Source organism: Salminus brasiliensis, chromosome 10 (assembly GCF_030463535.1).
Source record: "Salminus brasiliensis chromosome 10, fSalBra1.hap2, whole genome shotgun sequence".
NCBI classification, from domain to species: Eukaryota; Metazoa; Chordata; class Actinopteri; order Characiformes; family Bryconidae; genus Salminus; species Salminus brasiliensis.
The window spans coordinates 17,160,375-17,184,880 of record NC_132887.1 but is presented as its reverse complement, the minus strand read 5'-3'; the positions used below and the strand labels follow the sequence as shown (position 1 = coordinate 17,184,880).

Below are 24,506 nucleotides of genomic sequence, written 5' to 3'. Positions count from 1 at the left end.
CAAAATAAAGGATGGATTCCGAGACTTCTGACCACACAAGTCAGCGCCGAATGGACTAATATCAACAGTCCTACTTTCAGCTTGTTTGCTACCTAATAATAACATTAGATTCAACCAGTGTTTTGAACCGTGTTAAATATTTTAGAATTGTATTTTCATCATGAAGATGATCCTAAAATAAAGAAATAAATGAGACATGCAGAACTTTAACCAGATCAAAGGGTCCAGTAAGTCTGCACTGTATTCACGATGAATACCTCAGTTACTGGAATATGGGTGAAAACACTGAGAAACCTTCTTGGTGTCTTCTTCAAACACACCATTGCAGCACATTTTGTGGATTTAACTTCTCTGATTAGTCTAGCTCCCACCATCAGGGGAAAGCAAGGTGGGGGAAGAGAGAGAGAGAGAGAGAGAGAGAGAGAGGGAGAGGGAGAGGGAGAAGTGGAGTGGAGGGTGGGGATGGGACGAGTGTGAAAGGCTCTGGAGGAGGAGATTTCAATGAGCAACATGTTGAAATGGAGCTGAGGGGCAATTAGTGAGCAAGTGGCTCAACTATGTAGAGGAAATGCGCGGCAGAAGACCTTCTCCAAGGGCCCAACATCTTCTCCAACATCTCGAGCAGGAGCGCACAAGTGAGAGCAGCGACCACTGGGAGAACCAAAAAAACAGAAGAAGCAGCCCCCGGTTCTGGTGGACGTGTGTTTCCAGTGCATCAGAGACGTGTTTAGCTCGCTTCGGTAAGAAGCTCCAGCACCACTGAAAGCTTCTGAAAAGCTCTTCCAGCGGCACGGAAGGTTTCCTGCGCGCTTCTCGGCATCTTCCCCACGGTCTTTGGCCACGATCGCCTCAAACCGAGTGCTGGATTATACTAATCTGCGCTCCGGACTCTCACGTGACCACACCTGAGTGGATTTCTCCTCGGTTTTTTTTTTTTATCCTTCCTGGCACCCAAAGTTGCGCGAAATGTGCGCGCCGGTCTCCCTCCTCCAGATCCTTGCTGCTTTCCTGGCGCTTTCACCAGCTCAGGTAGGAGAAACCCTAAAGAGCAGACTTTATTTAACACACCCACCAACGTTTTGTGTTCCATTGTGCACCATTTGGGCAGGATTGTGCGCACGTTTGCAAAAAAAGAGGCGTCCTTAGCCCTCGAGCTGTTAAACGCATACGTTGAGCGTGTGTGTGTGTGTGTGTGTGTGTGTGTGTGTGTGGGAGAGAGCGAAAGCGATTGGAGAAGCCTACGTGCCGCTTTACAGACACAAGATAACTTTCTGAATGAACGCAATCGAGCTTGCCGGGCTTACTTGTGAAAGCTCACACTCAGCAAAGCCTCGCAGGGCTGTTGGTTTGTCTTTTTGAACACCCCATTGTCCCCGTAGCTTATAACTTGATCTCTTTTTGAATTGGTGCCACGTAGAAACTGTCGAGTCATGAAGTGAAACGTGACAAACTGCATCAACCACACCAGCCCACTGCAGTTCTGTCACGAGCGTGCGGTTCTTCATCATCGGTTCACTATTAGCCCCTTAGACTCCGCGTTGCGTCATCCTGGAAGTTTACTTCACTCTGCATGCACTTCACTTTCCACAATGCCCTTCACTTTCCAGACACGTCCACTGTTCGTGTGGCGATGGGCACATGATCAGCCATACTCACTGAGGTCTAGAACACGAAGCCCACAGGTCAGCTACCCCTTGGCAGACGGGCCAGGCTTGTACACCGCCTGTGTCTCACTTTTCAGAGGGTGACTAAAGAAATTCATTGTCCCAGTGCGTGCCGTGCCCCCCACACCAAGTAATGTATCTGACCGTTACGTGAGACGGCAAAGCTGAGAGCTGAGGCTTGGCTGTAATGGGAAATCTCAGATTAATGTTGGCAAGGAGCCTTTCTCTTCCTCCCCACCTGCAGCTCCACCGGCTCTTTGTTTCTCACATGATGAAGGAGAACAAGGGACACAGCGGTCAAATACTCACTATATGTCCAAAGGGTTGTGGATATCCCTTCTGTTGAATGCATTCAGCTGCTTAAAGTTGCAGTCCTTGTACAATGCTGACAATAGAACTGGACTCTCTGGAGTAGATCAATGTGAACCTGTTGGCACCATGCCTAATGCCAGGCGTGGGCTAGAGGGGTATAAAGCCCCCAGCATTGAGCAGCTGTGGAGCAGAGGAACTGTGTTCTCAATACTTTAGGGATGAGTTGGGGATGGATGAGGTGGGTTGGTGACCATCCAACATCTTGGACCTCATTGACACTCATTGACATTGCTGAATGCAATCAAATCCTAACAGCAATGTCAGCAGAATTTTTTTTGTGGACAGTAGAGACAGTTACTCCAACAAGATAAACTCTTTAATAGCCTAAATTTTGAAACAAATAATAAATGAACAGGTGTCGCAATACTTTTGCCCATAAAGTGTATAAGATAAAATGTCTTTCAGGTTGCTGTATTTATTATAAGATTCATTTTTAGTTTTGGTCTTAAACCTATGCTTTTCTTCTGTTAGACTATGTTAACAACCCTCTGAGAGGAAACTGATTTCGCCATTATTGTTACAAAACCTTTAAAGAAGACAATCCATCAGTTTGTGCCACTTCTAATTTCCCTGTTTATTAATATGAGCTGTTTACACACTGTAAAGTGGACTGGTCAAATTATAAAACCTTTAAAAAGAAGTCTTGAGCCTACCATTTCAGAGACTTTCCAAGACATTTAAGCAACAAGGTATTGTTGCAATATCCATCCTCTACAGGGTAGATCTACCACCCTCAGGTTTGGTGCGTCAACCCTAACCTAACACACGTATCCTAGTTCAATGCATTTAGTAGCATTAGAATATTAGAGCCAAGTGTGTTGGATCTGAACTGTCCAGGGTGTTGAGCTTTCCAGGGTCAGGACTGGGCATCCTTGGTCTAATAGAATAAAGAACCTGCACCAGTTACTCCAAAACCCTCCTAGACGAACCCAAAATGTTGCAGGGTGGGCACAAGAAGTGATCCAGCAAGCAGAAGGTCACAGGTTCAAATCCCAGGACTGACTGTGGCTTACTGGTTACTCCCTTGGGCAAGGCGCTTAACTTCTGCTCCTCTGCTGGAGACACTGTGGTGCTTCTGGGCTAATGACTAATAATTTTAAGTGATTTAGTAAAGAATAACAGAGTCAAGATGTGGGTCAGGAAGGCCAAAATGTCATCCAGCAACTTTTCAATGAGGCAAGTACAGTCCAAGCGTACAGCTATTACTATGTTTCCATTTCAGGAGTAGGCCAACAGTTGTAGGAGGTGCGCTTGGCTGGTCCGAATGGTGCACCTGTGTCCTCAGCTCAGGGTCAGCAGCAATAAACTTCACCCACACCTCTCAAAACTGTCAAAAGCCTTACATCTCTACACGAAAATACACCAGAGTGCCTTCTATCTCCACTATTCTGGGCAGAGGGAGTAGGTCTGAGCCCACGCCTCTGTCTTTTTTGTGCTCGTTCCAGTAACTGCGTTCAGAGCTTTGAGACATCAGCAAACATCAGCTGTTTCTGGCAGAGGTAGCTCTCTGACTATCACATTTAACACTTTTGATAGCGCCTTGTTAATGAAACCTCACTCAAAGGCCGCAGCTGTAAGGTTCTCTCGAATGCTGAAAGCTTCACTTTCTCTCTCGCCCTCTATTATTCTTCCCTTTTCTCTTACTCCATCTCCCTCCGGCATGCTTCACGTCTCTCTTGCAGCCCTTTCATTTGTTCCACTTTCTTCGCTTTCCCTTCCTCTCCTTTCTTCCTTTCTCTCTCTCTCTCGTTCTCTGTCACTGAAATGTGGCAAAGCTCCAGTTTTGCTGTAATTCAAGGGGATTTGTATGGAGCATGACGGTAATGAGCAGTATCACTTGAGTGAGGAAGGGAGTTGCTGTTACGTTTCTAAAGCTGGATAATTGGCTCACGGGTGCTTTGTGAAAATATGAGTAAAATCCACCTCTGAGGTTTCGGGGTAGCAGTGACTCATTCCTAATACTACAGGTATCGGTTCGAGCCAGGTAATCAGCCAGCCAGTCTTGTAAGATCTTCCTGTTCCATCTCCCGGTGCTGCTGGAATGGGAAGTCGGTGTATTCTTAATAGGTTTCTAATAATCGAAGGGCACCTGTTACAGTGTTGGCGAGTTTTGTGGTACAAGGTTTCATCGCTTGCTACTGTGTCTTACTGAGAACTTACTGTACAGTGTTCAGTGGTGTTCTCTGTGCTGCTGACAGTGATAGGCCACTCAAAATTGGAAGTAAATGGGTTTTAAGCCAGTTTTGTCCATCCACTGCGCACAAGAAACTCAACGTAAAACACAACAGTGAACAGCAGTCCACTATCAAGCCACTGTCCCAGCCCTGCCCGAGCCCTGGAGAAGGCTCCACAGGTCCTATCTCTGAACAGAAGCTTACAGTAAACTCATTACACTCCCACACACAGGCTGGTCGGCTCTATCTTTGATGGCCGGTCTAATGAAATGCCTTGAGGTCATCTTTAATGCCACAGACCAGGCAACATCTGTCAGTGTCTGGAAATTTAGGCATGCTACCTCTCACGCAGTTCATCCAGAGGAGTCTCCTCTCTGCTGCCTCCTCTGTTTGGCCACTGTTAGCCATTCCTGCAGAAAGCTAAACAGAATGGAAAAGTAAATATTGGCCATGTGTTTGGGAAGGCCGTTTATAAATGTCTTCTCCTGCCCTCTTGCGTCGGTCGAAGTGCTTTGGTTTCCCTGAAATGTGCATGGTCCTTGCTCAAGCACACAGTGGAACTCTGCCATTGGGCCACTGTTGTAAATGTTGTCCTCAGTTTAATCTTAGAATATGTGTGAAGAGTGATGTGGAAGCACACACTGCTGAAACCGGGGATCAGCGCTTCCAGTCTGTAATACTGACATGTTCTACAGTGGTGTTATGTACTAACCTGCTTAACATGCTTTCACTTTGTTTTCCTCTGGATTCACTTTGGCATTATTTCAGTTGGCTTGCAGATCAGGTCAGCATGTTCTGATGGACTACAAGGACGTTTCATCCAATGACAAAAGCTCAACGGACCAAATAGAGGCGGCACAAACTATTACTAACAGCCTTGATGTTGGGTCCGACAAGTGAAGAGCTAGATAAAAAGTTAAAATAGAGCTAAAGTTTACCTGATTTCCAAAAGGAATGGCGCATTTATTTGTGAGATTTTAGGCAAGGTTTATTTTATTTTTATTTTTATTTTTATTAATTATTAATTATTTTTTATTTATTTATTTATTTATTTTTAAGCCTGAAGCAAAAGATGGTTGCACTGCATAGTGAGTGGCTTACTGGGGTAGATTTTCAACCATTGGCTCTTGCAAAATGTTTCTACGTCTGTGAAACTATTGGCCTGTCTTAGATACACTGCTCTTTCTGAGGTTGATCCACAGATTTCTTGATAATGTTTAGGTTGGCGGACTGTGAAAGCCATGGCAAAAGCTTCTGCTTGTGCCTGTTGAGGTAGTCCATTGTGGCTTTTGAAGTGTGTTTAGGATCATTATCCTGCTGTAGAGGCCATTACCACAAGCCCAAGGCATGATCAATCCCACCTTTGACAGTTGGGGAGGTGTTCTTGTCATTAAATTCAGCATTTTTTATATGTGTGCAGGTGTCGCTTTTTTACAGTCAAATGAGGTTCTCTTTCTTGGTTTTCCTGGCCTTATCTTGACCTCTACCCTTTTAACTGATATTTCCTAATTACCTGAAACTGCTTTGCTGTCTTTTTATCGCCTTCTTCTGCTTTATGGGTTTCAGTATTCACATTTCAGAATGCTGGGTAGCTGCTTAGATGAGCTCATGGTTGCTGATTGTTTGGACAGGGTTTAAGAAGTCAATAAAAATATATAAACATTTATATTTATATGTTACCCTGCTTTTCAATTTGGACGTGATGTTTACTCCTCCAAGTTTAACATATTATTGATGTCACACAGAAAACTGGAGGTCAGGGTTTAAAAGATTTTATTCCTGGTCTTTGTGCAGCATTTCTATTGGTCCATTCATCCTAACATATTGACACAATGTAAAGAACAGTACCCAGATTCAAACCATGACAAAAGAGAAAAACAGCTAAAAAGTTTTAGCATGGCAGTGACGGTATGGTTGTTTTACACAGTTATGCCCTCCTGGACATGTGGCCATAGATCTGCAGTGGTGCTGTGCATTTACTGGTTGACATGCTCAGTTACGGCAGAGACATTTAGCGCTCTCCTCCCAGCACTTTCAGCTGCCTTATGACTTGGGGCAGTTTAAAACTGTGCTGGCTAAATGTGTCAGTGTGAAGGCATGTGTTAACCCTCACTCTCCCCGTTGTGATCACTGTGTGACAAATGAGACCTGGCCAAAGTGTGGGAATTGGCGATGACTAATGTTGTAGAGAATAATAGGGTAGTTCAGTTCAGTAATCGCTTTAACATACAGGTTTACATTCTTTCATAAGCTATTTAAGCTAGTTCCTTTGTGCTATTTCTGCATAGCCGCTCAATACAATTTGTATTTCCATGTGAACTTCCTAGCTCTGTGTCTTGTCCTTGGTAATTTCCGACTGTGTCCCAGTTGCCATATATTCTCTTCTACAAGTCAGATGATGTGCCATTCTTCTTTTCCTTCCTCATTGGTATCCTATGTGTTCTCTCTTTCCGTTTACTTCCATATTCCACTGTTTTCTTCCCTATTCTTAGCTTTCACATTTCCTGTGCAGGGCAGAAGTGGTGGAGTGGTGGAAAAGTGATGAAACCACTGCCATGTTGATGATGGTTTCCTGTCTAAGCGGTCTCATTCTGTTTTGTGGAAGTAACTGTAAACAGCATAGCACTGAACTGTTCTGTTACTTTTAAATGGGAAAAACTGCAATAAGACATACAAAATAAAATGAGTAGATACACCGATCAGCCATAACATTAGCACCACTGACAGGTGAAGTGTAAAAAATGGATTTTCTTTATCTACAGTGGCATCTGTCAAGGGTGGGATGTATTAGTCAGCAAGTGAGCCGTCCATTCTTGAAGGTGATGTTTTTAAAATCAGGACAATGGACAAGTATAAGAATCTGGTATGAATTCTGGTATGCAATGGTCAGTACCTATCAAAAGTGGTCCAACCGTCAACAGGGTCATGGGTACACATCACAACCTACAGGACTTAAAGGATCTGCTGCTAACATCTTTCAGAGATCTTTTGGAGTCCATGCCTTAAATGATCAGATCAATTGTGGCAGCACAAAGGGAGCCTACTTAATATGAGGCATTACTGTATATTATATTATGGCTGATCTGTGTATACTCCTAGTCTCAATAGGAACCAGTTTTGTATGTTTTTTGGAAAGGCCTGGTTCACATAGAGTTAACCTTTCTTGATAAATGGACCAATAGAAATGGTGCACCCATTATTTGGTATTCCTTTTTCATATAAATTAATTTAAGAACATGTTCCTTACAACAGCAACAAAGTACAAAAAGCAGAACAGGTGGAACAGGTGAGCTGACAAAGTGACATGATATCTGTAGTCAGGCATCTAAAGAGCAGTGAGAAAGATGGACAGACCGAGGGGCCAGTAATAGCTGCTGAGTTTCAGCACGCACACTGAAGACATACAGGTGTTTCCTCTCCATCAACACTTCAGCAAAATAATACTTGAGTCTGACCATCTGTGTCTGTGTGTGTGTGTGTGTGTGTGTGTGTGTGTGAAAGAGAGAGAGAGAGTGTGTGTCAGCTTCCTCTGCCTCAGTACTGCCAAGAGCATGCTATTCATGCAAGTGCCACTGGCTTTCCAGCTGGCAAAGTCAACACCTGTGCTCAGGTTACAGCACTGTAAGCGAGTCCCACACTTATATACACATTTGTAGACACATTGACATAAACACTTACACATTTCTGCCTTGCCAGTTTAGGTTTTGGGGTCAAATCTGTGGCCAGGCAGTAAACATCCAGCTGTTAAGGATTCACAGGACAATTTACATTAAAGCTTTAGTCTGACTAGGTCATGGCAGATTGATTGCTGGTTGTGTTATTGCATTTGCAGAAGTGAAGATGTTTTATGTTCAATAATGACTTCAGTAAATCTTTCTGTAATTAGAGCCCAACTAGCATGAGCATTTTGTCGGTTGTTATTGTCACAAGAGGCATATCATTCCGCTAACGGCAATGTTGGACATTGTCCCCGCCACCCCCCTTAATTTTTTCTTGGTACCCCCCAAACAATGCCACCAATCTCGGAGGATCAGAGCTAGCATGTGCTTTCTTCAAATCACATGAAGCGACCTCGCATGCTGCTAACGCCATGTCATTGGGGAACTTATGTCAGTTAACAGGCACCCTAGCTTTGTGTTGAGTAATGGGGAGAAAGGGATGGCCATACTGCCACCTAGACAGGCTGAGGCTAATTATGGTGTCTTGGACTTCCAGCCACGGATGGCTGTGGCATTGCCGGCAATTAAACTCACAATCTCTTCAAAGATAGGGCCAACATGACAGCTATGCCACTCGGCAGTCTTAATTATAATTTGATCAAAAATTAAATACACTCCAATGATTAAATCTTGACTAAGAAGCATAGCTTTAAATGGTCAAATACGATTGTCAATTTGGAATTAAATTTTTTTGTGGTTTAAGTTTTGTATTTTTGGTTCAGAGCATGGAATTTGTGTGCTACCACGCTTTTAGTTATTACCCATTCAAAACTCCATATGGTTAGCACAGTACTTTGACACTTATATTCCTTTAAAAGGGCAGCTACTTGCAGGCCAAGAAAACAGTTACATGAACAAAAGAAATTGAAATCATCAGAAATAATCCAAATATTGTATATCGAGGCAAAGCAATATGTCTCATGTTAGAGGATACACACAATCTGGCACAAAAAACATTAAGTGAATATTAGAGTTTTATTGGCCAATCTTATCAACCAACTTATGTATCAGTCAGTCCCTAACCTAAATGCAGATCTTGTATTGTGGCAATCAGCTAGTTTACTCATAAGTTGTATATGAGACACAGAGATATCTCCTTTGGTCACAGCTGTGCTTCATATCTAAACTGCCATCAATACACACTGGAAGTGCTTCCACCTCCAGCAAATGTTGGTGTTTTTCAGTCTTTTGCTTCTGCTTACGGTAGTATCCCACCCCAGCCCCTTCTTCCGCAGCCACTTATTGATCCACACGCGATTACAGGAGAGGTTGTAAGTATGATTGTTGTGGTGACAGCAGCTTGGGTCTTTCCTGTGCAGGCCTGGTAGTATGCCCATGGGACGGGGCGCAATCACAATCAGGAAATATGGAGCTCTCCTTCCTTTGGTGGCACTCGAGGGACTGTCATCTGCTTAGTGGGCTTTAATCTCTCATCTGGAGGCAATTTATTCCCGTTTACACAGCCACAGCAGCATTTACTGTAATAGGGTGCACAATTATCCTTGGCTGGCCCATATCACGGGGAGTGTGTGTGGGGATGTTTGGGCCAAAGAATCATGTTTGCGTTTGTTGTTGTAGGGTGCACGGCCTGATCTCTGGTGTTGAGTCCACTCTGTGAGAGTTAAAACGTCATTTGAATATCAGTTAACACCAGAGAATGCTGATCATGGGGCGAAATCAGTATGACCTTAGATTGTGGAACTGACAGAGAGAAACGGACGAACCACTTCATGGCACACTTACTAGTTCAAAGTAGTTGCAAGCTTCTGCTAAATCTGGATCACTTTTTGTTTTAATTTGACCTTAAGAATGAGCAGCAGCAGCTGGAAAGCATCATGTCTAGAGCAGAAGGCGTTGTAGTACTTATCACATTAACTTACTCCAAATGCAGCCGCTCTTTTCACTCCTTCAACACACTAATGTGACAGATCTACACCAGCCCTGCGCCTTAAAAGGCGTTTTAAGTAGCGTTTGTGGAGGTGGCACACTTCTGATGGGAAATTGTATACTTTGTGCCAAACATTACATTGGCACGTAACTTACTCCAAACTATTTAGCTTAATGAAACCCTCTCTAAAGCTGCATGTTTTTTAGGACTGCAACTCATTTAGGAAACAATGAAAAATGTGTTATTTTATTTTTTTTATTTTACATAATTTCCCCGCTAACTTAGACCTATATCTACCGTAGAGTGCAGCATGACATGCATTTCCTCCTCTTAGACTCTCAGTCACCAGTGTTGGCAATATTCAGATACCAAAACCACCACTTATTACTACTCATTACGTTTTAACATGGGAAGAGGTTTTAACAGGGCTGTAAAATGTGTCTTGACGTGAACTTGAGGTCGAGGACACGCTGTTAAGGACGTGACTGAGATGACTGTAAGGCTGTACTCTAGCTGATGTTAGCTAGATGCAAAATGCTGCGACCATTTTTTATTTTGCATTTGCAAGAAACGTCAGTTCTTGCATAATGCTGCTTTAAACATCCAACCAAAACTGTTAAATGCACTGTGTAAAAATTAAATGTTAGAAAATTAAGAAGTTTTAACAACACTGTAAATGTTGTCTTGTAAACCTAAGCCCCTGTCCGGGACTGAGACAGCAGCAGCGGCTGTACAGCGGCAACCCTTAATTGCTCCTTGGTAGCTGAGGCACCTGCCCCACTGTCCTAATCAGTAATGCGTGTGTGTTCACTGACACAGAGGGGTTAAATGCATAGGTTGAATTCCATTGTACCACTGGGCAATGGCAATAACTATGGTATAATCAGTGTAACCGTCAACTTCTAATGTTTTATCGTTTTACTGCTGATGTATAGAGTGCCTGGTTAAGTGTCACCAGCAGATGTGCTCACTCAGACTCTAGCTCCAGAATGCTCTTTCTTTTTAATTATCCATGGTGGGTATCATTTGGGATACTGAAACAGAAGTTCCCATGTCCTTATGTCTGGCCGGTGTCAAATCTCCTTTTCAGTTTACACAATCTCTTCCTGTCAATGGCAGGCCCAAGCCCTCTCTCAGGATAGTTTATCAATTAGAGCTGGAGAAGAGGCAGACAGAGGATGTGGCCTAGAAACTGTGTGTTGGACTGCAGACCTTTTTGAGACTATCCATATAGGTGCTTCCTATATGATGCATTAATGGGGGAAGTTGTAGTTGGCAGCAGAATGTGTTTGTGACTCATATGATATATGATATAGGAGGAAAAGAGTCTGCACCCATCAAATTGACAATAGATCTTCTCAAAGCCTATGTAGCATGCAATTAAAGGTACAGTATGCAGTAACACAAGTCACTAGCATGATTAGAAACAGGGTACTCTTTGTATTAAAGCTAAGATGTGTTTTTTTTCCCGACCTATCTGTTGTACGCTTGCCGTTTGCAATCATAATGACCCCGCTTGCTGTCATCATCCACATTTTTATGAGGAGCCAAAAGTCTGCAGAAATGTTTAGTTACCATTTTGTTTGCTTTTCTGTTTCTCTCGAAACTTCCTGCCCCACATCCCCCAGACCGTGTGATTAGAGGACATTAAACCTGATGTCCCTCAGCTGTCTGATCGCCTCAGGCTTCCCTCATGCGCCTGTCCATCTGTCCGTGTGTCGCGTGGATCTTCTGCAGAGAGAGAGAGAGAGAGACAGAGAGACAGAGAGAGAGTTACATACATCTTGAGTCTCAGGGAACTAGTGAGTCTCACATAAATCAGGGGCATCTCACATCAGTTAAATGGAAATGCCACTGGCGTTATGGGGTTTCATATGGCTTCTTTCCAGAATTTCCAGATTTTCAGCGTTTCAGTGCCGTTATACTGGTCTAAGTTCAGTGTGTTCTGCTTTCACACGTTTCCTGCAGGGTATTTGTAAAGTGACTGATGGGGAGGAGCAGGATAGTGGCCAAACCCAGAGAGATCAACCAGGAGACAGTCTTTATTAATTTTGCTATTGGAGACGACATGGAGATTAAGCACTCTGTAAAAACTCGACACAGTACGCTAATGTATTGTAGAATAATTCCCCAATGGTCTCACTGACATCTGTTTTGCAAGCTTGGTATGTCTGAGGAAGAGCACCACCCCAATATATCTAACACTTCACATCAATTCTAAATAACCTATGAGAATACTCCTCCTACCCCCATTCCCCTGTTATAGTCTGGCCTCTTTGTTCTGTCTTCTTTCACATTCAGACAGTGATGGACATTAATACTACATGTACTGCACTACTGTACTTGAGTACTTTCCCCATCAGTAGCTTTTAAACTGAAGCCAACTCATACCAGACCTTTCACTAAACCCTGTCCCTAAAGCATCCAGAAACCACAGGCAGTTTCTGATTTGATACAAACTGTAGATGCACTGAGTGGATAACTTTAGTTTGTTTAAATCATGATGGAGCTGCTTAGTTATCTCTCCTCAATCTATACCTGTTTTTACCTGATTGGCTGAATCACATCCAAAGCCTTTTTACAATTTTTGATATGAAATTCTGTATTAATCCCTCGTAAGAAAGTCAGGTTTGTCTTATTTTTATTTTTACGTAAAATGAGCCTTTTAAATGTATTTGTTAATTAACAAATATTTAAGTATGTCCATACATCAAGACCTGCTTGTGTGACCAAGCATTTAATAATTATTTAAAAAGTCACTTTCCTACCAGGAAAGTTACCACTAGGCTTTTCTTCGTGGATTTTTTTTGGATGACGGCATGGTGTTATGAATCATTAATTACACACAATAGTGAGGAAAAATGAAGAGCTGACATGCTGGATAGCACGTAAACCAGGTCAAAACTTGTAAAGACCACACAGAATTTTTGTCTTTCGTGTTGTTCACTATGTCAGATGAATTAAATTTGCGCCACATCTTGATTGGGAGCCTGGCACCACTTCACATGTGACATCAACCAATCATCATTCATGTCCTTGCATGAGTTCCTGGGTCCTCTAGGAGGAGGGTTGTAAAACTGTCAATCATGGTTACTGAATTTCTTTGAAAAATAATACGAAACAAAGTCTGTGGAGCCGTGCCTGGGTGTCATGAAGAGGACAGTACTGTCTGTCCTCCAAAGAGAACTTGACCAGGTTCATTGTATGTAAACAGAAATGTAAACAGTCTTGTAGAGGAAAAAATCATTGAAAAACTCTACGTCAGGTCAAAAAGGCAGCAGAGAGCACTCTGTCCTCCGATTCGGCAATGTCAAGGAACAACCTATGCGGAAAAAAGACAAGAGATGCAGACATTCTCGATTTTTCGCCAGGGTGTCCTGCAGTGTCCCAGAGGACAAATCACTGTTCTTCAATATTGTCACACAGTCCATTTATTGTTCACCCAATAAACCAATGCTCATGTTCGGGCCTAATTAAACAGGCCAGTTATTGTTATTTATGAAGGCCCTAAATGTCTACCATCACTTTGGTGTTGCGTATTGTTGTTACTTAAAACTTTCAAAATCACTTCATTAAACATTTTGTGATATGAACTTAATTACAGTTTAACATTTGTTGAATGCTTAAAGTGTCCAAATCCCTTTTGTGCACCCTGTTTCTGTGCCATAGTTTTTATTTTATTATTTTTTTTTTAATTTAAGGTGTATCCACCTTAAAGCTTGTGTAAACACAGCAGAGTGCGGTTTCATCTGTCGTCATCTCTCTTTTCAGTATGCTGTGCTTGTCATCACATAACATGCCCAAAGGTTTTGGATCGACAACAAGAACCACTCCTTTGAGTCTCATTCAGTCTCCGGATGATTCTTACAAAGCCACGAGGAGTGGGACAAGTGAGCTATTGTAAAAGCATTCTGCTTTCATGTCACCTACATATGTATCAAAAGGCTAATCCATACTCTTGTGCAGGCTTACACGCTTTGCAGGAGTGAGGAGTTGCTACGTGAGGTCCTCCACGATAGCCGCGATAATCCGCCAAGTTTTTTCAGGGCAGCTTGCTCTACGGCTCAGGGCTTCTGGAGGTGCCAAGTGTGTGCCTCCCGTTGTCCAGGCTGACCTGCAGTATGTTCACCTCCCCCTAAAGTCTCCTCCTTCTTAACCATGAGCGCGGCTATCTCAGGCATTCGTTCAACGAAAGGCATCCCAGACCTCAGCCAAAAAGAACCACTGTGGCGAGGTGAAACTTTGCCTCACAGTCTACAATATTACCAAAGCCCACATTTACATGGTTTTGGATCACATGCTTTCTCACACAGCTTACAAGGGTAATTTGTGCAGTTCTGATGGCCGAGGAGATAATAAATCTATAAATCTAGTTGAGGTTGAGTGATTTTTGTTTCACTCAGAAATATTTCATAACTACCAAACCCTCATACTACAAGTCCCAGGACCATGCTAATCTACTGTAATTTCCCTTCCTTGTTCTCATAAAATGGACAAGTTTATGACACTTTCAAGTAATGAGGAAAGAATAGGGTACCTTAAAATGAGGCCATATAATAAACAGTGGTTTTCAATCCTGGTTCTGTTATTGGTCCTTGCTTCCAGTCCACTCTGCACCTAATAAACTAATTAACATTTGGTGTGTTAAAGCAGGGAAAACACTACGACATGCAGGTCAGGGGTTTTCCAGGACCAGGAATGATCACCACTGCTATACAAGAACTACCTTTGACTCCCTAAAGAAGCTTTCATTGGCTAGAATACTCCAGCATTTTTCATGCTAATACCTCTCTAGAGTGTAGAATCGATTACTTTAGACCAGGGGTGGGCAATTCTGGTCCTGGAGGGCCAGATTCCTGCACAGTTTTTACTGACGCAACCCAGCCAAGCAGAAATCAGTTGATTTGAGCAGAGAATGTTACAAAGCAACCAGTGTAATTTTATTACCTGAACCTCATACCTCATATACCTTTATACCCCAACCTACACCCAGATTTCACCTATAACTGTATATAGCTAAACCTTATTCTGACCTAAACTTAACCACAACTGAACCCTAAGCCTAACCTTAACCATAGTTAAAGAGTTTCTGTCAATTATTTTGTTCATTATATTTTTTGGAAGCCCCATAACAGAGAAAAGTAGCATGAATTAAACTGTAGCGACAACAATTTTTCAGGTTGCGTGTGTTTGGCAAAACAGCGCCTCTAGTGTGTGAATTGTAAAATATGTACAAAATATCTTACACTTTTAGTCATATATGTACAAATTTTGTGAGATCTTGTTGAGCAACGAGGGATAAAAGGGATGAGGTGAGAACCTGTGCTGTGTTAGTTCACACTTCTCCACAAAGATAGCCATGTTATAATGGACAGAATTTTTCTAAGGATTATGTGCAATTACTACAATAAAAAAATCATCTAAGCACAATGAACACTTATACATGCAGACCTGTTTGCTAACCAGTTTAAGTCTGGTTGTATAGAAATGTGATGTGAGGTCACATGGAGGTCACATGGAAGTGGTCAAAGGCAGTTATGATAGGACACAAATCTGCAAATTCGTTGAAGTCTGGGCTTCCCTATCCTTACCCAAGAGAGAGGAATTTTACAGACCAGTGAATCATAATTCAGTATTAGTCTGTGGCTGTCCTGCTGTAGCTTGCTAAATTTGCCCTCTATGATTTCAAGCCAATTCAAACACATTTAACATCGAGTGGGCTTCTTCATTACAAAGGGCTCACACATTTTAGATGATCATTCTTTTTGCTGTAATATTACACTTAGTGGAAACTATGCAAGATTTTTTATTCCTCATGGACAGAAAGGTGGGATGATCATTTGTTATCATGTGGAAGGACTCCCCCTTCCCAAGCTTTGAGTTAAAGTTTCCTCCTCAGGGCTACCTTGGATAATGAGTTCTTCCAGCCCAGAGAAAAAGGGATTCTGTTTATCATAGGCTTAATGGGAGGTATCTGCAGAGGAGGAGATGGGCCAATGGGAAAATAAATAGCAGAATTTCATACCACTGGAAAGAGATTTGAACTTTTGAAACACAAAAAGGAAAATTATACATGTGGCAGCAATATTCTAGACTGATTTCTGAGAATAAAAATGTGTCATGTTGTTTCTTGCCACCCATGTGTGCTATGGTCAACGGGAACTTATGGGGTTGTCATGGTTCTGTATTTTTTTTCTTTGTAAGTGGTTTGTGGCTCAGTCAGCTTTAGTTGGAAGTTTCTAAATTTTTTTGTCGCTACCTGTCTGTAAGGCTTTGTGTGTTATGCATGCTTTTTCTTAGTTGTAAGCACCCACAAAGGTTTTAAAGAGGCTTCATCAAGAAATTCCCCTAATTTTTATATATTATGTAAAAAAAACTTTGTATGTAAACAGAGCTTTAAAATCCATCACTCATTCTCCAGTCCATACAGTCCATATACAGAAATTAATTTTAAATTCAGTGTTTTTGTAAAAACAACTTGTTTACATGTATCTGTCCATTCAGCCTATATCGGTTTGGCTCCGCCCATTTTTTCTGAAGTTAAAGGAGTGTTTCAGGCCAAACTTGTGTATGTATATTTCACTACATGTTACATGGTACAGTATTTGTACACTGGTGTATGTAATGAACTGCTGGTTTTTATCTTTTGCAGTGTTCCTCCTCAACCACTTCAAACAGCACCTCCAAAGGTAAGAATATCAATATATCATAAGCACTAGGGTTCATGAAAATCATAAAATTTAATATTCTTTGTTGAATGTTAAATTTGTGGGCATGATGTTGAATTAGGGCATGAATGAAGGTTAAAAGTATAAAACTGAATGTCCATGAAGTGAATTGCTGAGTCACTGCTTAGATGTTACTGACCATCTTTGGTATCACATCCTCAGATCAGCAAAGTAGATGAGAATTTATGTTAACATGGATGGAACATTAAAACAAATCTGATATTTGTAACATCAAAAGGTTGAATACAGTAACAGTGAAATACCACAAATACATATCAGCCGTGTAAAATACAAATAAAATACATTACTCCATGTTAAATAGTAGTTAAATAGTGCACTGTGTTTCAACAGGAATATCATAGTATGTTGTAGAATGGCCAAAATTCCTTGCTATTTTTTTTTTTTTTTTTTGTGAAACATACATCATCTATTTGCATATTGGGCTTGCCCCCCCCCCCTTTACTCACCATTTGTGTGTAGTCATTCCTCCCAGCCTACCTTACCTTGGGTGTACATTCATATTTTATATATATAAAGGTTGACTGCCTGGTGTTAAAGGCTGTTAGAGAAGGTTAACATTTTCTATGCTGCTGAGTGTGACTCCATGCTAGCTGAGTATTGCAGTGGTCACTCTTGCTTTATCACAGAATTAAACTGTCAGTTAATATTAGTCAATTAAGGAATTAATGAATTTGGTGCCCCTAAGAATTCTTAAGATGGTGAGATTTAGATTTCCCTTATAGCGTATCTATTTTTCACAAAACAGTAATTGAATATATAAAGTACTGTCCTCTAATTTGATTTTTCAGATTGTTGACAGATTGACAGCGTAGCTTTAATTAATATTTGCATTGAAAGTCTATATGTTTTTCAATTTAGGTTGTTAACCAGCTAGAGTATTTAAATAAAGAAAATTAAGTATTGAATTGTTTGCAACCTGATTTTGTTTTTGACATTGCTGGCAATTATAGAATAGTTACAGAAGAGTAAAGGCTTGCATGGACACAGTGAACATCATACAGTGGAATTCTTATGTATGAATATAATATTCACATCTTTGGACCATATCCATTAAGCTGGGCGGTATGTTTATCATGTCTTCTCATGGTAAACTCATTGTTAGCGCTGACTTTTTTGTTTATGGTATAGATGACTAATCCCTACTCTTTAACCTTAAACTTCCTACATGCACTTTATCTTCATTCTGAGTGGATGGCTGGACAATTTAAAGCTACTGAAATCCCTGTGTTGTCTGTTTTCATTACTGGATGGATTGTGTAGGGAGTGGCAGACAGATTAGAAGCTTTAAAATCCCCATCTTCCATCTCTCCCACTCACTCTCAGTAATGTAGAGCAGATGCAAAGACAGAAAGTAAGGCTTCCGGCACCAGTTACTGTTCTTTAAGTCCAGATCTATAAAGGAGTACAGTGTTCAAGCACATATTAATCACACGATGAGAAGACTATTTCTGGAGAAATACAGGACATATTGGTAAGATTATACATTTTAAGATTTCCAGATTTAAGCACATAACCTTAATAGAAATATTTGGAGTTGTCAAAGCGGGAGTTATCCTAGCCCATATTTCATTAAAAACGGAAAAGCTCGGGACAGGATCCTTCACGATCCAGACAAGATTCTGCAGTTTTCCATGATGTATCTAGTTCTTCCCACCATCTGCTCCCAGAGAGGGGGGTTGTAATCATGTAGGCACTGTACATATAGTCTTGAACAGGAACCTTTTTAGTAAACCTCCCTCTGAGTAACACAGTTCTCTTGCTTTTTTCATTTTTGCATTTCATATTTCAAACAATGAAAAATAGGACAGAAACATCAGATTTCCCCTCCATTTTTATGCTTCATACATAGACAAAATGTAACATTATAGATTTGAAGTTGATCATATTCCTAATAACTGTAGAGGTTACATAGATGTACATAGCTACTGTGTTCTATTTGGGGAAGATGTGGTAGGCCAAAGGCTCGATTTGAAGGGCGATGTGATGGAATGTCATTACCCCAGATAAAAAAAGGACAACAATAACTCCTTATGACCCTAGATGTCTTAGAGCATTGGTGTGAGGATTTGATTGCATTTAGTGATGAGCATTAGTAATGTCAAGCAGCTGAATGCATTCATTAAAAGGGGTATCCACACAAATTTGGAGATATAGTGTATGGTGTATGATTTACAAACCAAGCTGCCTTAAACCTTTTAGACCGTATTTTTAAAACCAGGTTTTAAACCATCATACTGTTTGCAAACCAACAACTTAATAGATCTGATATAGTGCAGGTAGCATATATAAACATACTGGAACTAAGACCTGAATATAGTGCCAGAACATCAGCAATAATGACATATATAAAAGCACTGGCCCTATTATGAGAATTCTTAGTTGACAACAGTCTATGGCTAGGATTCCAAAAGAGCACATTTGACCTCACTCTCTCTGGGCGGGCAGGATAGCCCTTCCTCTCTACCATCACTCGACACAATGATTAGCCAAGCCAGGCGTCTGTTAGCTGAGGTAACAAAAGTGGCAGTTAGCATTCTCCTTCAAGCGTGTGTAGCTGTACAATGATGTCCTGTTAGCAGCATTTTAAAAAGCAGCAGTTTGTAAATGTAGGAATGTTCTAATATTATAAAAGGCACTTGTTTCAACATTAATGGAAAATAAACAAAATGGCAAAGTCAAAAGCCATGAAATTAAAACTCATCCTCAGGAACCCCTTCCTGCATTTAGCAACAAGAAGCAAAGGTCCCAAGGAAGAAGGAAAGAAACTGTCTTAATAGAGATAGGTGCTAGGTATTTGTGTGACTGAAGCACCATGACAGCACATTTGAGACCATCTAATGAGGCACGCAATTATTGTGCAATTGTGCATATAGTGTACAGAGCTTGGCTGATATGTTCTGCTAATCCTGTCATGTGCTCCAGGCTCTACATGCAAGTTTCAGAACCTTAGTAACCACCTGCAGCTTAAAAGAATAGCTTTTTGCCATGCTAACATTGCCTTCATTCTCTTTGGCCTTGTTGCAGTAATCCTGTTTCAAGACGTGTGGGGGCGGAGCTTCTGCCGCACCATAGAGAAGCTGGTGGAGGTAGTGCAGGAGTATCCTGGGGAAGTGGAGCACATCTTCAGCCCTGCATGCGTTCCATTGGTCCGTTGTGCTGGTTGCTGTGGGGACGAGAACTTGGAGTGCCACCCCACGCTTACCTCCAACATTACTATGCAAGTATGTAGCAGCACAACAGCAGGGAAGTGTGTTATGTATGTCAGTGTGCAAAGACAACCTGCAGTACCAATTACGGGGTCAAGATTGAGCTAGGTTTGATGCAGACATACAGTTTAAAAGTTTATCTTTTCCAAAAAAACTCTCCTTTTTTCTGTATCATTTGATGATTTAATAATCAACAGAAATGACTTAAATTCATTTATTTAATTTTATATATAACGTCTATATAAAACAGAACAGCATGGCGCTACATTTGCGAAGACGTGATAGACCTAATGTAGTAAAGCTAGCATTATGTCTAATGCCAATTGGCACCGCTGGTTATATTCCATGTATTGCTGATTCCAAAAGGGAGAATAAGGGCACATGCTTTACAGAGAACACACTACTGCACGGTATATTGGCATAATTTTTATTTTTATTTTTTTTACATATTGATAAAAACACATATGGCGTGTACAAAGGTTAGGGGACATTTTATGTCATGTTTTTTTTTTTTTGTATATTTAAGGTAGTTAGTAAGACAAGTTAGTCAGACAAATCTAATAATAATAATAAAGTTATTGTTTATATTCATGCCAATATAATTCTAATCTTTCGAATTCCTGGTGAATGTAGTGGATCTAAGTCTAGTGGCAAGTCTCTAAGACCATATTACAGTTCGGGACTCGAGAGTGACAAGAAAATCTTACATAATCCACAGAGGAATGGGGAATTTCGAGCAGGATAGCAAGTATGAAATGGAAAGCTGCTGACAGGCTGATTGCACAATAATTGCAGACAGAAATCTGCCATGTCTGCAAGTTAAACACGCTCCGTAGATCAAAGCTGATCATGCTTATGGGCTGGTTTATATTGTTGAAAATATGTCACTTAGTTATTGCGCTATCTCAATCAGTAATTTTGTATGTGTAGCTACTGACAGGGCTGTAGAGCTCTTCACATAGTATTTACTGCTGTTTATTGCTATAGGCCACAAAAGGACTGCTGTGTAGTTATGTAGATTACAGATGACATGCAAGAGATGCTCTTTAAATAATTTACTTTCAGAGATCTCTGTGTTTCGTTACTGTGTTTGGACCAGAGGTTTTGTGTTCAACACCATGTATTACATAAAACAATGGAGCAGCATGGGATGACTAGGTTTGGGAGTAAGAAGCACTAGTGTATATCATTATTGTAGATGTTGAACACTGCTTTGGGTTTTCCCTGTTTTAACTGGGGCTCCACAATATATCATTTGTCAGTCATTATTGCAATATTTGCCTCTGTAGTGCTGACATTTTGGAAGGCTGCAATATGCAACCTACCGCTAACCTACCAGAATGGGTTTTGCTGTGAGCAGCCTAAACAGTCGCAGCTCAAGATGGGTGTCTAAACCAGGAAAAGTACATTTTTTTGGTTAAAATAATGCAAGACCACATTTCACCATTTGACATTATCGATTTACCAGTAGATTTTCAATATTGTCACTGTCGCACATTTTCAAAACTTCATAAGATACACCTTTTTGTGTGACAGACAATTACAGACTAATAACTAATGTAAAATTAGGTGAAGTTCACGCTCAGTAATTTGCATAACAGGGTGGTAAAAGTGTTATGTCATATATTACAGTAATAGAATTGTTCAGCCTTATCTTTATCTTTAGTAGAAAAAAACAGTGGACAGAAATCATGGTCATGTATCTGTTTATGCAGTTATTGAAGCTGAAGCCATCGGAAAAGGGTCAGGAGTATGTGGAGATGACTTTCGTGGAACATAAAAGCTGTGAATGTAGGTAAGGGGAAAATCAGCTCTCAGCATGGTTTGTTCTGTTTCCTTTACTCAGCATGTGTTCACTTACTGTAACTGTGCACAATGATATAAATATTCAATTGCATTAAAATTAAACATGAGAATGAAAATGATCTAAAAGGGTCTCTCTCTCTCTTTTCTCTCTCTCTCTCTGTGGATTCTAATGTGCCACGCTGTTCAGACTAAGAAAGCCTACACCGAAACATGACAGGTAACCTATTGAGCAAGACTTTGTAAGCTTACCTGCACCTCCATACAGACATAGTTACTTGAAACTCATTTTTTTTCTTCTCATTATTTAGACGGAGACCAAGAGGAAGAGGGAGGAAAAGGAAGGAGAAAAAGAAGGACTGTGATGGGTAAGACTCCTGAGATTGGGCAGGGCTGCACACCAAATACTGGAACAGTTCTTGAAACAAGCACAATTATCCCTTATAGAAATAAGTTCAATAATCTTATAATCCCAAAAACAAGCTCAAAATGAGAAATGATAAATCAGCAGTGATGGTTCTAGCTAGTAAAGTGTATCAGGCAAACACCACTTTTCAGTCTGAAAACAGAAGCTACAAAGTCAGAGGGAGAAGAATGACCATCTGGCTGTGATAACCAGAGAGGCAGGGCTAGGTACTGATAACACTTGGATACAATAAGGAGAAAGTAGGGAAATGGGCAGGAGACATGACCAGGTAAGCTTACCGGAAAGAGAAAAACTGCAGACACAGAGCCAGACATGAGGGCAAGGCTGGGCTTTTCACTGATACCTCCCTATCTAATTTTCTGTTAGAGACCTAATCAGGGTGCCCACTCCAACAAGATTAGTTGAAGCACAGTGTGACAAGATGAAATCACTGACATGATGTGCAAGGTATATATGCCAGGCATGAGATGGGGGGGGGGGGGGGGGGGGGTTAGTTATTCTTTGACACACTAGGACACCTGAAAGGAGACTGAGCTGGAGACTGAAATGAATGCTTCTTCTCTCTCAGGTGTCAGCCCCCTAGAAGGTAAATGCAGTCCCACCGTGCTCTCTGCCTGTCCTGTGCAGTCAGCCCCTTCTGTGCCAGCCCCACCATCTGTCCCCCCCTTCGGTCTTCACAGCATTCTGTGTCTCCTCCACCAGAACATCCACGGTGCAGGGTTGGGGAGAAATTACCCTAGCCACCCTGGGGGACATTTCATATACAGGAAGTGCCTGGTGTGTGGTGACACCCTCTGATATGCTTCTCACGAAGCACAACGGTGGGTCCATCTCAGTGTCTGAGGTGGGAATCAGCCCACAGGACTACACATTTGATGATGTTCTAATTAATAAATATATTATTATAATTATTATTATTATTATTGTTATTATTATTATTATTGTTGTTGATATACTTTATCTATGTCATCTTACCACTCTTATTTATTGCTTGCGAAACAGTAGAAAGAGCTTGTTTTGGTTGTTGTAGACTGATTTCTCTGCTAATATATGACATTAGTACAAAATGGGATATTTTTTTCTTTTTAAGCATTTAGAAATAGGCCAGTCTAAATCAACTTCAGTGACTTCATTAGGTTTTTTTTTTTACAGTTTCAGAGTGATGACAGTGGTATATAGTTGCTCGTTCAGTTTCTGACAACTAGAGGTTGTAGCAGCTCTCCCATAACAGTCTAGATATTTCATAGTTTGACTTGGCCAGGTTCAGGACCAGAGTAAAAAATGCATAATCCAAAATACCTACCCTTAATTAAGCCCATACAGACACACATGGTCTGTGTTAGAGCTCAGACACAGCTCTGATAGAGTTTGTACGTTAACCGGGGATGTGCTGACCTCTACTGGTGTAAAGATAACAATTCATAGTGTTTCTGTTTTCCAGACATTAAAGACTGCGTTGTTCTACTGTAGCCTCCACACAATGGCAGTTTGCAGGGTGGTAAATTTAAAGTTATATTTGTTGATTTTAAGAGAGACAAATGTCAGTCGACACTGACTGATATGTTCTAAATGACTTTATTGTTATATATGTCTATTTAAAATGCTTCAAAAGAGAGAAGCCCACATTTTAGGGGGTTCAGATCAGCAAACTTAACCAAAGAAACCAGAAATGCTGCTAACAGGCATGTGTGTGGCCTTTAAATATGAAAGCAACAATGTCAGTTTCTCAGTGGGGGGGCATTAGTCTTTGACAAGTTAATATTTTCAAATCCTCTTGTTTCTAAGGGTTTTTATTAACACTTCACCAAAAAAATAAAGAACTATACTGTACTTAAACCAGCAACATTTACTGTAATGTTGCTGAGAGTGAACAGGATGTTTGCCTATTTTAATATAACCAGAGCAGTTTGCTCAGTTTAATGGAAATTTTTTATTACCAATGGGCCAAGAATTGTAAAGTTGTTTCCATTTAATGTACATACATATCATATTGATTAAATATTGCTGTTTTGCCACTGTTAATAAAGAGATACATTATCTAAAGATTTCTGCCACTATTGTTTTCATTTTTTTTTAGCACAAACTTACAACAAATACACACCACACAACGCTACATCACACACAAACATACATATTCACACTTTGCCTGTATGCTGGTAAGACAGGCAAGTAAAAAAACTGCCAACAACCCGCAGGGAAGTTTAGCTAGACTCAAGAGTGCTGGTGAACGGTTTCACTGCCAGTAGCATAGGCAATATTCCATGAGTGAATAAAAGGCAGGAGTGTTGGTGTACCGTTCCACTTTGCTGTCAGTGGCATTGGCAATATTGTATGAATGAAGGGAAGAATAGACACAGATACAAAAACAGCAACTCCTAACTCCTAAAGTTTATTATTTAGTACTTAAAGAAATAAAAAAATAAACTTTAAAATAATAATAATAAATTGTACTGCAGGAGTAGGAATTTGAAGCCTGTGCTGGCTGACAGTTCCTGTGCATTTAA

The 24,506-nt window shown here is 40.8% G+C and overlaps 1 protein-coding gene across 1 annotated transcript; it reads left to right on the top strand.

Moving 5' to 3' along the window:
- Window positions 1-531: 531 nt before the first annotated feature.
- Window positions 532-24,026, top strand: pgfb (placental growth factor b). Its single transcript, XM_072690421.1, has 7 exons — window positions 532-1,029; window positions 16,470-16,506; window positions 19,591-19,787; window positions 21,488-21,567; window positions 21,766-21,795; window positions 21,887-21,943; window positions 22,571-24,026. The coding sequence occupies exons 1-7, from the start codon at window positions 967-969 to the stop codon at window positions 22,590-22,592; spliced, it is 486 nt and encodes a 161-aa protein (XP_072546522.1). The 5' UTR covers window positions 532-966; the 3' UTR covers window positions 22,593-24,026.
- Window positions 24,027-24,506: the final 480 nt, after the last annotated feature.

Excerpts from the sequence above, each read along its gene's own strand:
- pgfb (XM_072690421.1), top strand. The coding sequence starts at position 967 with ATGTGCGCGCCGGTCTCCCTCCTCCAGATCCTTGCTGCTTTCCTGGCG. Across the intron at positions 1,030-16,469 it reads TGGCGCTTTCACCAGCTCAG|TGTTCCTCCTCAACCACTTC; the intron begins GTAGGAGAAACC and ends TATCTTTTGCAG. Across the intron at positions 21,944-22,570 it reads AAAAAGAAGGACTGTGATGG|GTGTCAGCCCCCTAGAAGGT; the intron begins GTAAGACTCCTG and ends CTTCTCTCTCAG.